This window comes from Oratosquilla oratoria, chromosome 42 (assembly GCF_046742065.1).
Source record: "Oratosquilla oratoria isolate Oo_2021 chromosome 42, ASM4674206v1, whole genome shotgun sequence".
NCBI classification, from domain to species: domain Eukaryota; kingdom Metazoa; phylum Arthropoda; class Malacostraca; order Stomatopoda; family Squillidae; genus Oratosquilla; species Oratosquilla oratoria.
In genome coordinates this window covers 15,992,220-16,005,638 of record NC_134818.1, presented here as the reverse complement: position 1 = coordinate 16,005,638, position 13,419 = coordinate 15,992,220, and the positions used below count along the sequence as shown (strand labels likewise).

At 37.8% G+C, this 13,419-nt stretch overlaps 1 protein-coding gene across 7 annotated transcripts in view; it reads left to right on the top strand.

Annotated features, from left to right (window-relative positions):
- Positions 1–2,777: 2,777 nt before the first annotated feature.
- The window catches only part of LOC143021505 (serine/threonine-protein kinase TNNI3K-like), a 36,901-nt gene continuing 26,259 nt past the window's right edge, over positions 2,778–13,419 (top strand). For 4 of the 7 annotated variants that reach the window (XM_076179078.1, XM_076179077.1, XM_076179074.1 and 1 more), the window contains exons 1-5: positions 2,819–3,112; positions 4,192–4,354; positions 4,670–5,048; positions 10,127–10,336; positions 10,683–10,815. In XM_076179078.1, the coding sequence (XP_076035193.1) occupies positions 4,206–4,354; positions 4,670–5,048; positions 10,127–10,336; positions 10,683–10,815 (871 nt within the window). In that variant the 5' untranslated portion in view covers positions 2,819–3,112; positions 4,192–4,205. The other 3 variants (XM_076179075.1, XM_076179076.1, XM_076179079.1) reach the window with 3 other exon arrangements.

Sequence of the window (13,419 nt, the reverse complement as noted above, 5' to 3'; positions counted from 1 at the left end):
ACAGAATATTTTTTTCACATAGAAACACAATTTCATAAAAGAAAAATAATTACATGCATCACTTTTACATATTAAACTTAAATATGCATTTCCAAAATCACCCATTTCCATTTATTCAAGGCAATATGTGGTCTGTACAATTGAGGTTTTATAGGCTTGATGTGAAATGAATTGACATATGTTGGTCATATTTGTAATGTTATTTTTACCAAGTTCCTCTTATATTAGGCTCAGGAACACGTAATCTTAATACTTTGATTTTCTGTCAAAGTTTTTTTTAGTTGTTCATAGTTGTCATTTTCATATTGGAATTACGTTAATTTTGAATTAGCAGGACTCTACGAGCCCTATATTTGTATAACAGTACCTTTATATGGACAAAAAAACACATGTATATATATATATTTTTTATACTGTGTATCCATTTGGATACAGTCTTCCGAAATCGCCATCTTTTACTACGTCTACCAATCTAGGGTAGAGTGTAGTTTGAGCCATACCACCAGTCAAGATCTAAGAATATAAGGTCTAACCACTTCCGACCGAATTTCGAGGGAGTTGGCGCAGCGGGCCCGTGAACGTCACCTGGCTGTTCAAAGTGGGGTTGGCGGGTCCTATAGCTGTCAGTTGAAGCTGGTGCGTCGTTTGGAAAAGACGTTCCCTTTGACACAAATTCCTGGACAGTGGAAGAAGGTGGTAGATGAGGTGGTGTGGGTAACACGTACCTTAAGTGATTGATGAAGGGAGGGGGAAGATAGCTGCAGTTGGGGAACCGAAGTCCAGGCGATTTGTATCACATCTCGGGACCACTCGCCTTCCCTCCAAGGCAAGCGTGAGAGTAAATCAAAGAGGGGGGAGGGGTAACCACATGAGGGAGGATAGGGCGCGAATGGGCTCTCCAGGACGTGAGCGGCCCGAACCTCCCTGATTGACTTTAATGGGTAGACTGACCTATGTCTCGCGGCATGTGAGGTCGTGATGCCCGCTAGCCGGCTTCCGACGTTGCCAATAGTTCTATGTCTCCGTCCCTAGTTGCGAAGGGTACTACGAATAATGTTCATGCGGGAGGGTGACACAGTTCCAAGTGTTCTTTGAGGTAGACACTGTTCACGAGCGGGTTAGACACAATCCTAATTATTCTAATTGCCTAGCTTAAAACAAATATGTGGCAGAGCGCAGGGGGGGGAGGGGGGTGTTTGGGCGCTTTGTTTGGGCGCGAAAACCGTTGAGCTTGGCTCTGAGAACACAAATCAAAAAGGGGGGGGGTGATTCTAGATAATTAGAAGTCTCTCCCTTCGTTAAGGCACTGAAATTGATTGTCAAAAATGGCATGACAGATGAAGAGGATAACGAGGAGGAGAAAGGACAGGATGTAGCTACTAGAAGTCTTAAGGACTCTGGTAATTCCCCCGAGTATAGGGAATGAAGGGCTGAAACGGTGAGAAAACAGACGAGAAAATGGGAAGGGGAGACAGCGAGCCGGGTGTCACAATTTCAAAAATTGTGACACCCTTCGCTCGCACCGCTCCACGCAATTAGTTATATTCTGACAAATATTATATAAAATATATATATAAATATATATAAAATATTATAGTTCCTGTCTATATATATGAATATATAATATGTATGATATATAATATATATATATATAATATATAAAATATTATAGTTCCTGTCTTCCTTGGCGTTTCAGTTTTCTTCAGTGTTTCACAAAGAGAAAATGGACTCAGCCTAATGACGTCAGAAGCTGCGCAGAAGAATTCAAACGGTCTGACCTGTATATTTAGACCTTGCCACCAGTGATCATAGATGGCGGGCTGGACGAATCGTAGCTGTGGTCGGTAATTTTGCAGAGGATAAAAACGGAACTTTTCTTTTGTCAAATTACATGAAAATCACACCTTTTAAAGAAAATAGATCAAATAATGCAACCATATTCTAATTTTTATATAAAATTGTGTATTTGAGCAAAAACCGTCCTTGTTCGACTTTGGTCGGTAATTAGTGAGTCGGACGGTATTCGTAGCTGTGGTCGGTAACTTCTCTTTGATAAAATTACATGAAAATCACACATTTAAAGAAAGTAGGCCAAGTAATGCAACCATATGCTAATTTTTTATATAAAATTGTCCATTTGAGCAAAATCCGTCCTTGTTCGGGTTTGGTCGGTAATTAGTGAGTTGGGCGGTATTCGTAGCTGTGGTCGATAATTTGGAGAGGATAAAAACGTAACATATCTTTGATCAAATTATATGGAAATCACACATTTGAAAGAAAATAGGTCAAATAATACAATCACATGCTAATATTTTATATAAATTTATGTATTTGAGCAAAAACCGTCCTTGTTCGGGTTTGGTCGGTAATTAGTGAGTCGGACGGTATTTCGTAGCTGTGGTCGGTAATTTTGCAAAGGTTAAAAACGTAACTTCTCTTTGATCAAATTACATGGAAATCACACATTTTAAAGAAAATAGGTCAAATAATGCAACTATATGCTATTTGATTGTGCTTTTGAGCAAATACCGTCATTGTTTGGGTTTGGTCGGTAATTAGTGAGACCGGATGTTGTGAAGAGCATCCTAATGCAGAACAAATGTATGGGAACTTAATCATTGATGATGATGATGATTATTCTAAGATTGTGGAAAATATAAAGGCTAACGATGATGATTAACGTTAAATGTTTGTAAAAATCATATTACATGAAATTGATAACGAAAATAAGTAATACATCTAACTAGCGGATTCTGTTTATAGCAATGTACAACAGTATACATTGTTTACACTTTACAGCTGATGCCGGTACGTGACTACAGAAATAAATCGCATATACCTAAGCCATAAAAAGTGAAATATAGTGCAATAGCGATGAATTATTCCAATTAGTTCTGTTTATTTTACATTTGGTGAATACATGGATACCCCTCAGTGACAATGTTGTAGCAGTGACGATTGTTACAATTATAGTGTTTGGAGAATTCAATTATTAAATTTAAAGTTCAGGAATTCCATAGATTTTTATTCTTTTATTTATTTATTTATCGTTTCCTTTAAAAAGATTTGCGGGGCCAGCTTGGGGTACGTGTACACATTGGTCTTACCAAAGGTAGGTTAGAGAGAGTTGTCTTATTGCCGCGCATTTTCAGAACCCGTGAACATCCACATCTGTTTGGAAGTACAATCCTAAACTCTAAAGTACTAAAGGGCTGACACTCGTGACTCGGTCACTGGACCGAGTTCATGATATCCCTCTCTCTGTTTCAGTTTCAAGTGTATTTTCTCTACGTTTTATAAAATTTGAGGGCTGACAGCTAGTAACTGTTCCCCTCCATCCATTAGATTATGAATCTGAAACAGAAACAGTTACAATGACTTTACACTCCCACATTCATACAACACAGACAGGTCCAGTGTGAGTGTTTCTACCTAGAAAAGATCAATGGAAAGATCGGAGAACTGGTGCCAGCTGTTGCAATAGACTACTATGAGTGACGTCACTACGGGAAATAAAAAGTACACTGCCATATATATTGGAAGACAAATGTGGAGGCAAGAGTCGATGAGAGGGAGAGTGTGTGTGTGTTTAGGAGCTGCTTTATCAGTAATATAGATTTTTTAAGTGAGTTATTAATGACTGTCTGGGTAAATATGGTAAATTTTTAGAAGTGCACACCTACGTTAAATAGCAATAGAAAATTAATTATTAATTTTGTAAATTAAAATACATGAATGTAATATGCAATTTTCATGGTGGAAATCAATAACAAAAGTTGCTAAAACCGATTTACTTACAAACAAAGTCATGGCAATTGAATTACAAGCCATATTTGCTTTGATAGATGCCGAGGTTGAAGAAATGAAAGGATGATAAATTTGTCTATTCTAATCTAACCTAATCTAACCTACCTAACTAACCAATGTAACCTAATCTCTATTTAGTAATACGGTGCCTCAAATTCTGAAGATCCTCTGACATGTTACCTGAGTCTTTTCCTCTGTTCCCCTGTTCTATACCCAATCTTTATGTATATATTCTTGGACTTTGCCTTTTGTAGTCTATCTGCTGAAGAGGACCAGAGAGAGTGGTTGAAATATACAGAAAAGAAATCTTTAATTCCTAATCTTATTTTCTGATAGTGGGTTTTATGTTTAATATGTATATATATATATACTTTCTTTTTTCAGAATTCAAATTCACAATGGGAAATTACAAAACACGACCCAAAATAACCTGTTCTCAGGAACTGCGTCATAAAATTATGCGTAGTTATTTGATGCTGAATGAAAAAATATCAGAAGACCTCCGTTTAGATATATCAGAATTGACAGAAATTCAACAAGCTTGCTGGTAAGGAGAGTGCTTCATATCAGTGATTTGTAGTGACATATCAAGTGGCAGAGAAAACACTATTTGAAGATGGAGCCTTTATTATTTGTACATTTTGTTCAATGGAGGTTCTTCAGGTAGAAAATACTCCAATTAGCAAAACATTAATTATTGAAGTCTTCATTCTCAAATAGTGTTTTCTCAGCCAATATTGTTGGGAATTGTTATCTTTAAATGTCATGTTGAGTCTTTTATAGCTTAGCCTATTATATGTTTGTAATGCAAATGCTTTTTTGAATTATTATATCAAGGAAGTCTTTCAAATTTGCATTTCAGCTCAGCAAATGTTGATAAGATTTCCTCCCTTCTCTCGGCTGAAACTCTTGGGGAGAGAACAGAAACAGGACTTACACTGCTACATTTAGGTTGTCTTAGTAAGCCTGAAAAACTCTATGATAAAGATGCCAAAGAATCAAGGATTGATGACAGAGAGGATGCAGATGGACACAAGTCATCAAAGTCACCTGGTGTTCTTCAGCTGGTTAAATTCAAAGAGTCAGAGGAAGGAAAAAGCAGATATGTGATTCATGAATGCTGTGACAGGGAACGTATGCGAGACACCAAACCTCACATCAGATTGCTTCTACAGAGAGGAGCAGACCCAGCCATCATCAGCAAGAATGGGTTTTCTCCACTTCATTTGGCATCATTTAAGGTTTCAAGCATTTGGTTGAGATGCCTGGAATTCATACTAGATGCATGGTGTGTATCTAACAAGTGCAGACCTATTATAGTACAAATATTTCAGCCATTATCCCTGCAAAGGGGTTAGCAGTTTTAAAAACATATCCTCTTACTATTATTCTATTAATTACTGATAATTTTGTTTATCATTTATTTTCAATTTTAATTAATAGAGATTGAGATTATTAGGCCATATTAACAAGTTGAATTTGAACCAAGAATCATTCAAGTAAATTATTAACAAAGTTGGCAACTTGGCTGTATATTTAGTATATGTACTAACAGATATTCAGGACAAGAGTAATAAGTTTGATATAATTTCCATGTGGATTAATGTGTGATCATAGCTGTAAATAGACAATTGCAGTGCAAAAAAGTTTTTATTAAATTCTTTGTACATAATTTTCAAGTCATATTGACCTAATATACCTCCATAATATGAATATTTATAGGACTTTTAATTGGTTTCTTGTGGGCCTTGGTATATAGATAGAAAGATTTTGGAAATGTTATCTAGTGCCTGATGTTTTTCAGAAAATAGCTATAGGAAGCTGTGGAATTATGATCATGCCTACACGATCCCATCTCCATCCTTACCTCCAGGAGAAAAAGAAAGAAATTTTTTCAAAATTAGTTTAGAATGTGAGAATGGAACCCTTATGCCATTAACCTCTACAATTAAAGTCAAATTCTTGCAGGCAGCATCAGCAGCCTGATGTATGATGATTCGATGGTGCATCACAATACTCACTTTATTAAATATAAAGTTACAGCTGTAGTACTCATTCTCTTTCACTCTGAATATCAATAACCACAGAAAATATGATCAAGTCTGAGTAATCATTTAATCCATTGGGTTGGGTCTCTTGCCCCAAGTGAATAATAGCATAAGGGCTCTATACCCACATTGTGACTAGCCTTTGCCTATTCCCAAATCCTAGCTCCTATCTCATCATTACATAGGACATATGCAACTAAATGTGTATATTTCATATTCACCATTGCTATTGCTTCAATTGACAACACTTTGGCCACATTTGGCAGCAGTGTGTCGCCACCCTACTGGTGTATGTGCACTACTTCCCCTGCATGTAATTCAACCCCCCCCCTACCCGACCCCAATGTTCCAACCCTGCCAAGAGTGCTAATTGTAGGAAAAACTATGCAGCATCTTGCTTGCTGCATGGGATATTACGTTGAATGAGAAGTTCTCTCCCTCTGAGACTGAGGACTTATCAACATCCAGGAGGCTCAAGCCTGCATTAGATCCATGATGGGTCAGCCCAGATTCACTCATGCAAAGGTTTTGCCGTCTGGTCTCCCACTCTGGCATAACTCCCTCCTGACATTTCCACCCTTGCAGCCCTACCAAACATTGTGACAAGCATTGTATGAGGGCCCACTACACCTTCCACTCTCTTTAGTCCTCTGTATCCCACTATGCAAACAACTCCAACTCTCACCAGTTCACATCACCCTTACTCTATGAAGTCTTTTTATCTTCTTTCCCATCCATCTTATTACCCACAATCTTATCCTCTCCACTGAATGTAAAAAAAAAAAACCACATGAATCACAGTGCATAGAGAATACTGCATTTGCTTCCTCTCCACCATAGAAGCACCATCAAGATAACCCCATCTCAATAACAAATTATGATACCCTAGAAATCTCCCCACACTTCCCCAACCTCCATACTCACTGGGGCTTGTGCTGCCTTGATGTACACCTCATCCCAGTACCAGTCCCTTGCTTGAAATCCAGACATACCCTCTCCAGTAACAACAAACCAAAGCCAAAATAACTCCTTTTTTTTCTCATTACTGGTCATATCCTAGTGTCTTAGATTTGCCAATACCTTCAAACCCAAACAAAGTGGACAGTTTCTGGTCAATTTCTATATGCCCCATATCTGTACACCTATCTCCACTCCCAGTGCCCCCACACACGACTAACTTTCCAGCTCTTACTTACTTATGGTGTTTAAGTCATCAGTCTTATTTCCATCCTATACTATTCTAATTTTTCCAGTTAAAGAGAACAGGTTATGGCACCTGATTTCCCTTGTCTTCTGCAAGCTGGCAACACTGAACCTTGTCTTCTGCAAGTTGGCAACACTGCAATAAACCCAGTCTTTTACACATGCCCCCAAGTTCACAAGACTCATCACATACAAGAGAGATGGTTGGGCAGACTGTGCCTTTCTGGACCTACAAAAGGCATTTGATAAGGGACCACACAAGAAACTAATAAGGAAAATAGAGTCAATAGGTGGCATCATAGGAAAATTATTGGAATGGATGAAAGACTTCCTAACTGGGAGGAAAATGAGAGTAGTAATTAAAGATAAATTCTCAAATTGGGAAGAAATGATAAGTGGTGTCCTGCAGGGATCAGCACTGGCCCCAATTATGTTTGCCATATACATAAGTGACATGGATGAAGGAGTAGAGTGTTATATGAATTTCTTTGCAGATGATGCAAAAATACTAAAGAAAGTAAGAACGGAGAAGGATTGCATTTTGTTACAACAAGACTTGGACAAGATCTGTAAATGGACTCAGAAGTGGGAAGTGAAATTCAATATCAAGAAATGTAGTATAATGGAATTTGGAAAAAGTAAAAAAAGAATATCAAGAGATTATAGAATTGGTGAAGAAGAGTCAAAAAAGTAAACTTGGAAAAAGACCTTGGCATGATGATCAGCAAAGACATGACAATGGACAAACATATTAATGAAATAGTTGGAGAAACCTACAATTTATTAAGGTCAATAAAAGTTGCATTTGTCTATTTGGATGAGGAAATGATTAAAAAAATATTTAACTACACTAATAAGACCAAAACTCAAGTACGCAGCAACATTATGGACACCCAGTACCAAAAAGAATGTAAAAAAATTAGAATACAAAGAACAACAAAACTGGCACCAACTCTTTCCAAAATGACATATGAACAAAGACTGTCCAAATTAGAATTACCAACCCTGGAACAAAGAAGGGAAAGAGGAGACCTACTAACTATCTATAGAATTATGAAAAGAATGGAAATATTAGATAAGAATAATTTATTGAAATGGGACAAAGGAAAAATAAGAGGACACAAAAAGAAACTCAAAAAAGATAATTACAGAAGAGATCTGAAAAAAAAAAAAATGCTTCTCACACAGAGTGATAGATACCTGGAACAAATTAGACAAAGAAACAGTATGTGCAAACACCATTCAAGATTTTAAGAAAAAAATTAATGCTGAAAGATACAAAGAAGGGTCACCACGAGCATAGCTCCCTTCCCGTATAATACAAGTAGATAAATACATCCACACATCTTTCTAATGCAACAATTGCCACTCTTGGATCCACTTAGAATGTACCACACTTATAGATACAATGCACAATAAAGAGGTGCTAAAATGGGAGGGGCAATGAATGTGTTTTGGATAGATGTGGGATGAGTGTAGGGTGGGTGTATGCTTTTACTCAGTTACCCCACTTATAATGAGGAAAATGCCTTTTGGTATGTATGTGTATACAATCCTTATTATCAATGGAGGAGACATGCTATCCAAAGGGTAACAGAAATACAGCTATGGCACTATTTGAGCACACTTGATGAGGATATATTTCTCATAAAACAACCCATAATCTTTTTTAAACAGGGCTTTATTTTTTTACTTGATTTTTATACATACATACATATACCAAGGCTTTTTCCCCCTTCCAAGGGAGGTAGCCAAAAAGGGAAAGGCATAAAAACACTCCCACCCATTTCATCCCTAGATACACTCCACACCCCTCCCACCCTCCCTCTCATCTGAGCACCTCCTGGATGACGGGTCATCCCTGCACCCTGCCCACCGCCCTGGGTCAGAAGCAGTGTCGCAAGACACAGTACATCCACAGCAAGGCCGCTTCATTTAATCGGCGACCCCCCCTCTCCGTCCCCCTCTGCATATAAGGCGAGGACGGGGAGAAATCCCTTCGGGCTGCGTCAAAATTTACTCACACATACTACCCCGCCCCCCCCCCCCCCCCGCCTATTCCTCCTCATGCAGTCACAACATCATCCATATACAACCATTCTCCACTCACCTCTGTCTTCCGTCCTCTCCCTTCCTTCCTCAACAGACATTCCCCTCTTCCCCAAAGCCCCCTTCACCCCATCCATCCACCTCATCCTAGGACGTCCCCTCATGTTCACTCCCTCCACATCTGCCTTCCATACCTCTTTTACTAGTCTTTCTTCACTCATTCTTTCCATGTGTCCAAACCATCCTAATATTCTTTCATCAACCCTATCTCCCAAATCCTTTTTCACCCCTGTTCTCCTCCTCACCTCCTCATTTCTCACTCTATCCAGCCTAGTAACCCCCACCATACTTCTCAGACACCTCATCTCAAACACATCCAAACTCCTTCTCTCTTCTTCTCTTATATTCCACGTTTCTGCCCCATACAGTGCTGTTGGCACAATCACTCCTTCATACAGTCTCCTCTTCGCATCCATTCCCAAATGTCTATTCCTCATTACACTCTTTAAACCACCAAGGCATTTACTCGCTTCTCTCAATCTACATTCTACCTCCACCTTCACTCCACCTTTTCCTGCTACACTTGCACCCAAGTATCTAAAACTATCCACTTCCTCCAGTCGCTCTCCCTTAATGTTCACTTCCAGTCTACTGCCACTTTCACCCCTTGTACATCTCATCACCTTACTTTTACCCACATTTATCTTTAGCTTTCTTCTATCACATACTCTCCCAAACTCTGCCACCAGCTTCCTCAATCCCTCCTCTGACCCTGCCACAAGCGCAGTGTCATCCGCAAACAACAGCTGGCTCACCTCCCACTTTTCTCCATTTTCTTTAACCATCTCCAATCCCTGACCCACTACCCTAGCATTCACCTCTCGCACCACCCCATCTTATTATAATGCATCATCCTGAAAATGAAAAATAAAGTAATTTGATTAGCATCTTCAATAAGCTGATGGTAATTCATGTGATTCAGCTGTTTAGGATGATTAATTTGAATGAATTTGTTACAGGGAGATGTGGAAATTGTGCGGCTATTTCTGGAAAACTGCAGTCACTTAGACCACACAGGAGCAGGAAGTGTGACTGCTCTACATATCTCATGTATGGCTGGTCATTTAGAAGTGACACAGGCTTTGGCACAACGTGGTGCTAACATCGAAGCTAGGGATGCAGTGTCATTTTCACCGTTGCACATAGCAAGTTTCTTCGGACATGATGCAGTCAGTATCAAGATGATTGTACATATTACTTTTTCTTAGAATTTAAATGTTTTCTTATCTGTCTTTAGTGTACTCCTATTGTTTCACAATCCACTTACATAGAAATGTACAGTTAAGTGTATTTTTGTTTCTCTTCTTTAGACTTTACTTGCAGGTAAAATTATTTATGTGCTATGATAAGATAGCAAGGAAAATGTATCATTTGAAGACTATTTCTAGTCATTTGAGTTTTTTCTCTTTTTTGGGGGGGGAGGGTCCTTTGATATTCATTGAAATATCTTTAATTATTATTATTTTTTTCAACGTATTTACAAGTTATATCAGGTCACTTTTTGTATGCTTTCAGGTAGTTGAGTACTTGTTGTCAAGAGGTGTTGATGTCAACATTGCTGGCACTGTTGGTGACCGACCCATTCACCTTGCAGCTTCAAAAGGATATTTTCACATAGTAAAAATGCTCTTAAATAAAGGTGCTAGAGGTATGTAATCAAAGTAGCAAGGAATTTAAAGATAAAGTGTCATGTGTTAATATTTTTAGTTTTGTGTATAAACTAATGCTCGAAATTTTCTGTTTTGCTTTGATAGTGTTTCATGTAATTTGATTGCCTTTTATTACACACAGGGGAATACAGTGGTAATGCATTAGTTCCCCCTTACACAAAGACTAACCAGAACCCTATTTATTGGATCTGAATGTATGTGGTTGTGGATTGAATGAAAGTAAAAGGGAGGAGCTTGGTTATATGTTGGAAAAGAAAGATTTGTTAGGGTTGTGAAAGAAAGGTGAAAGGTAAAGGTAAAGTTGAACTTGTAAATGTAATAGATTGTTTTGAGTAAAGAGCAGATGGGGAAGAGAAGAAATAGTTTTGTTGGTGAGTAGATGAAATTCAGTGTCAGTCAGCCCACATCAGTAGATCATATCCCTGGAGTTGCAAAGCAAATCAGTTGCCTTCTCAGGCTATTGCAAGAGAACCACCACCCCAGTTATGTTATGGATATATCTGCACTGTCAGATTTGAACATTTTGTAAATATGTGCTGTATGTATTTTGGATGAGTCTGGGTGTGTGCAGGGTGGGTTTATGCTTTGACACAACCACCACCTTATAAAGGAGAGAAAGCCTTTTGGTATAGGTACAAGACCCAAGAAGTTTAAAGTGGATCAGTGGGTTAAATAGTCCACATGTGGATTAGAATAATCTTCAGTATGTGATGGCCAGTTCGGATAGGGCATCACTACTTGTGGTGAAAGCTGGGAGTGGAGTCAGTTTTGAGTTCTGCTGAGCAAACAAGTTTATAGCAAGGGCAAACCATATTAGATTTACTGCTTCAAAAAGTCTTTTTTTTTTTAAGGAAGTACTGTCTTTGCCTTCTTTGAGAGGAGGAGTTTGTAACTAGGGGTGTGCCAATTTTTTTTTTTTTTTTTTTTGCTGATGCTGATTCCTATTTACCATTAATTGCCAATGCTGATACCGATGCTGAGTCCTATTCACTCTTAGTTGCTGATGCCGATGCCGATTCTATTTTATATAATTATGGTATATCAGTTTTAATATAAAGTAATTGAACTATGATTTTTTCTTGCTTTTTAATCTATGTAGATTTATACACTCCAGATTGGGCTACTTTTTGACTTTTATTATGTATCTACTTTTTATTATGTTCTTGTTTCCATCAAAAATTCCTGTTTACAGATATTTTTAAACCAGCATCACTAAGCATAATTAATTAGAGGTTTTATTCTATAAGCCAATAGTACATAATTGCTAAAACAATACATAAATGCATAAAAAAAGAATAAATAATACTTTTTATTATGTTGTTGTTGATGAGGTGCTAAGATAAGAGGGAGGGTGGAGGGGAGTGGAGTGTATTTAGGGATGGAATGGGTGGAATTGATTTTATGCCTTTTTCTTTTTGGCTACCTCCCTTGAAAGGGGGAAAAAGCCTTGGTATATGTATGTATGCTGTTGATGAACACCAACAACTTCTTATTAGACAAAAGAAACCTTAATATAAACTTAAAACACTAATAAAATACATGTGATACTATTTATAAAGATACCAGATGTTTTTAATTTAGTGATTTTTAAGCCTCAAGTCTATTTACAAAATTTTTATTTTTGAATAACAGAACTATTAAGCCAAAATGCATAAAGATGTATGATTATATATTTACTTGTCAACATGCATAAAAAAATCTTTATAAACAATTTGTTTGGCTATAAATTGCTGAGGAGTAAGTGGGAGTAAATCCGTCCGCCCATTTTTTGCACATATAAATGGGTAAAATTGACTGAGTCCATGGACACCTGGATGATTTACTTATATAATACTCTTGCTTAATTTCTGTTGTAGAAACTTTGCTGTTTCAAAAAAACATATATATTTTTAATTTAATTTTATATAAGAAATACAAAAATAGAATTGAAAATTAATATAATTTGCTCTAACATTTACTCTGGCTTGTGCTGTTATTTTAAAAGCATCAGCAAAATATTGCCGATGCTGAATCCCATTATTTACAAAAAATGCCGATTCTCACCGACGCCAATGCTGATTCACAAAAAAAGTGCCGATTCTTGCTGATGCCAATTAATCATTACACCCCAATTTGTGACATTAAACTGAAATATTATTATTATTATTATTATTATTATTATTATTATTATTATTATTATTATTATTATGAAGAATGGTTGTATATGGATGATGATGTGATGCATGAGGTGGAATGGGTGGGGGATGGGGGGTGAGGTAGTATGTGTGAGCAAAATTTGACACAGCCTGAAGGGATTTCTCCCCGTCTTCTCCTTTTATGCATGGGGGGACGGAGAGGGGGGGCCGCCGATTTAATGAAGCGGCCTTGCTGTGGATGTGCTGTGTCTTGCGACACTGCTTCTGACCCAGGGCAGAGGACAATGTGCAGGGATGACCTGTCATCCAGGAGGTGCTAAGATAAGAGGGATGGTGGAGGGGTGTGGAGTGTATTCAGGGATGGAATGGGTGGGAATGATTTTATGCCTTTTCCTTTTTTGGCTACCTCCCTTGTAAGGGGGAAAAAGCCTTGGTATATGTATGTAT